Below are 277 nucleotides of genomic sequence, written 5' to 3'. Positions count from 1 at the left end.
GCAATGCTCATTCAAGCCCCCTGCTCTTCCTCGCTGCTGCCCAGTGCAGCCTCCACCTCTCCCCAAGTCCTACCTGTGCCCTGTGCCAGCGGCTGGCTGGTGGGGAGGGTCAGCCCCAGGGCGCTGTCGTCCCCGAGGTGTCCCAGCATGTCCAGGGTGGGCTGCACCTCCTCCGGTTGGTACATGGCACTGATGTAGTTAGAGAAGATGTTGCTGATCTCGCAAGACCCCGCCATCAGGCTCTGTGCCGAGAGATGACAGTGAGCCCCAGCCCTGC

General features: G+C 63.5%; 1 protein-coding gene across 1 annotated transcript in view; it reads right to left on the bottom strand.

Moving 5' to 3' along the window:
* The window catches only part of ELF3 (E74-like factor 3 (ets domain transcription factor, epithelial-specific )), a 3111-nt gene extending 2870 nt beyond the window's left edge, over positions 1-241 (bottom strand). Inside the window, exon 1 of the mRNA XM_009868491.1 lies at positions 74-241. Coding sequence (XP_009866793.1) covers positions 74-236 — 163 coding nt within the window. The 5' untranslated portion in view covers positions 237-241. The remainder of the gene's footprint in view (positions 1-73) is intronic.
* Positions 242-277: the final 36 nt, after the last annotated feature.

Source organism: Apaloderma vittatum, unplaced genomic scaffold (genome assembly GCF_000703405.1).
Source record: "Apaloderma vittatum isolate BGI_N311 unplaced genomic scaffold, ASM70340v1 scaffold32434, whole genome shotgun sequence".
Taxonomy (NCBI): Eukaryota; Metazoa; Chordata; class Aves; order Trogoniformes; family Trogonidae; genus Apaloderma; species Apaloderma vittatum.
The sequence above is the reverse complement of the archived record's forward strand: the minus strand, read 5'-3'. Positions and strand labels throughout refer to the sequence as shown.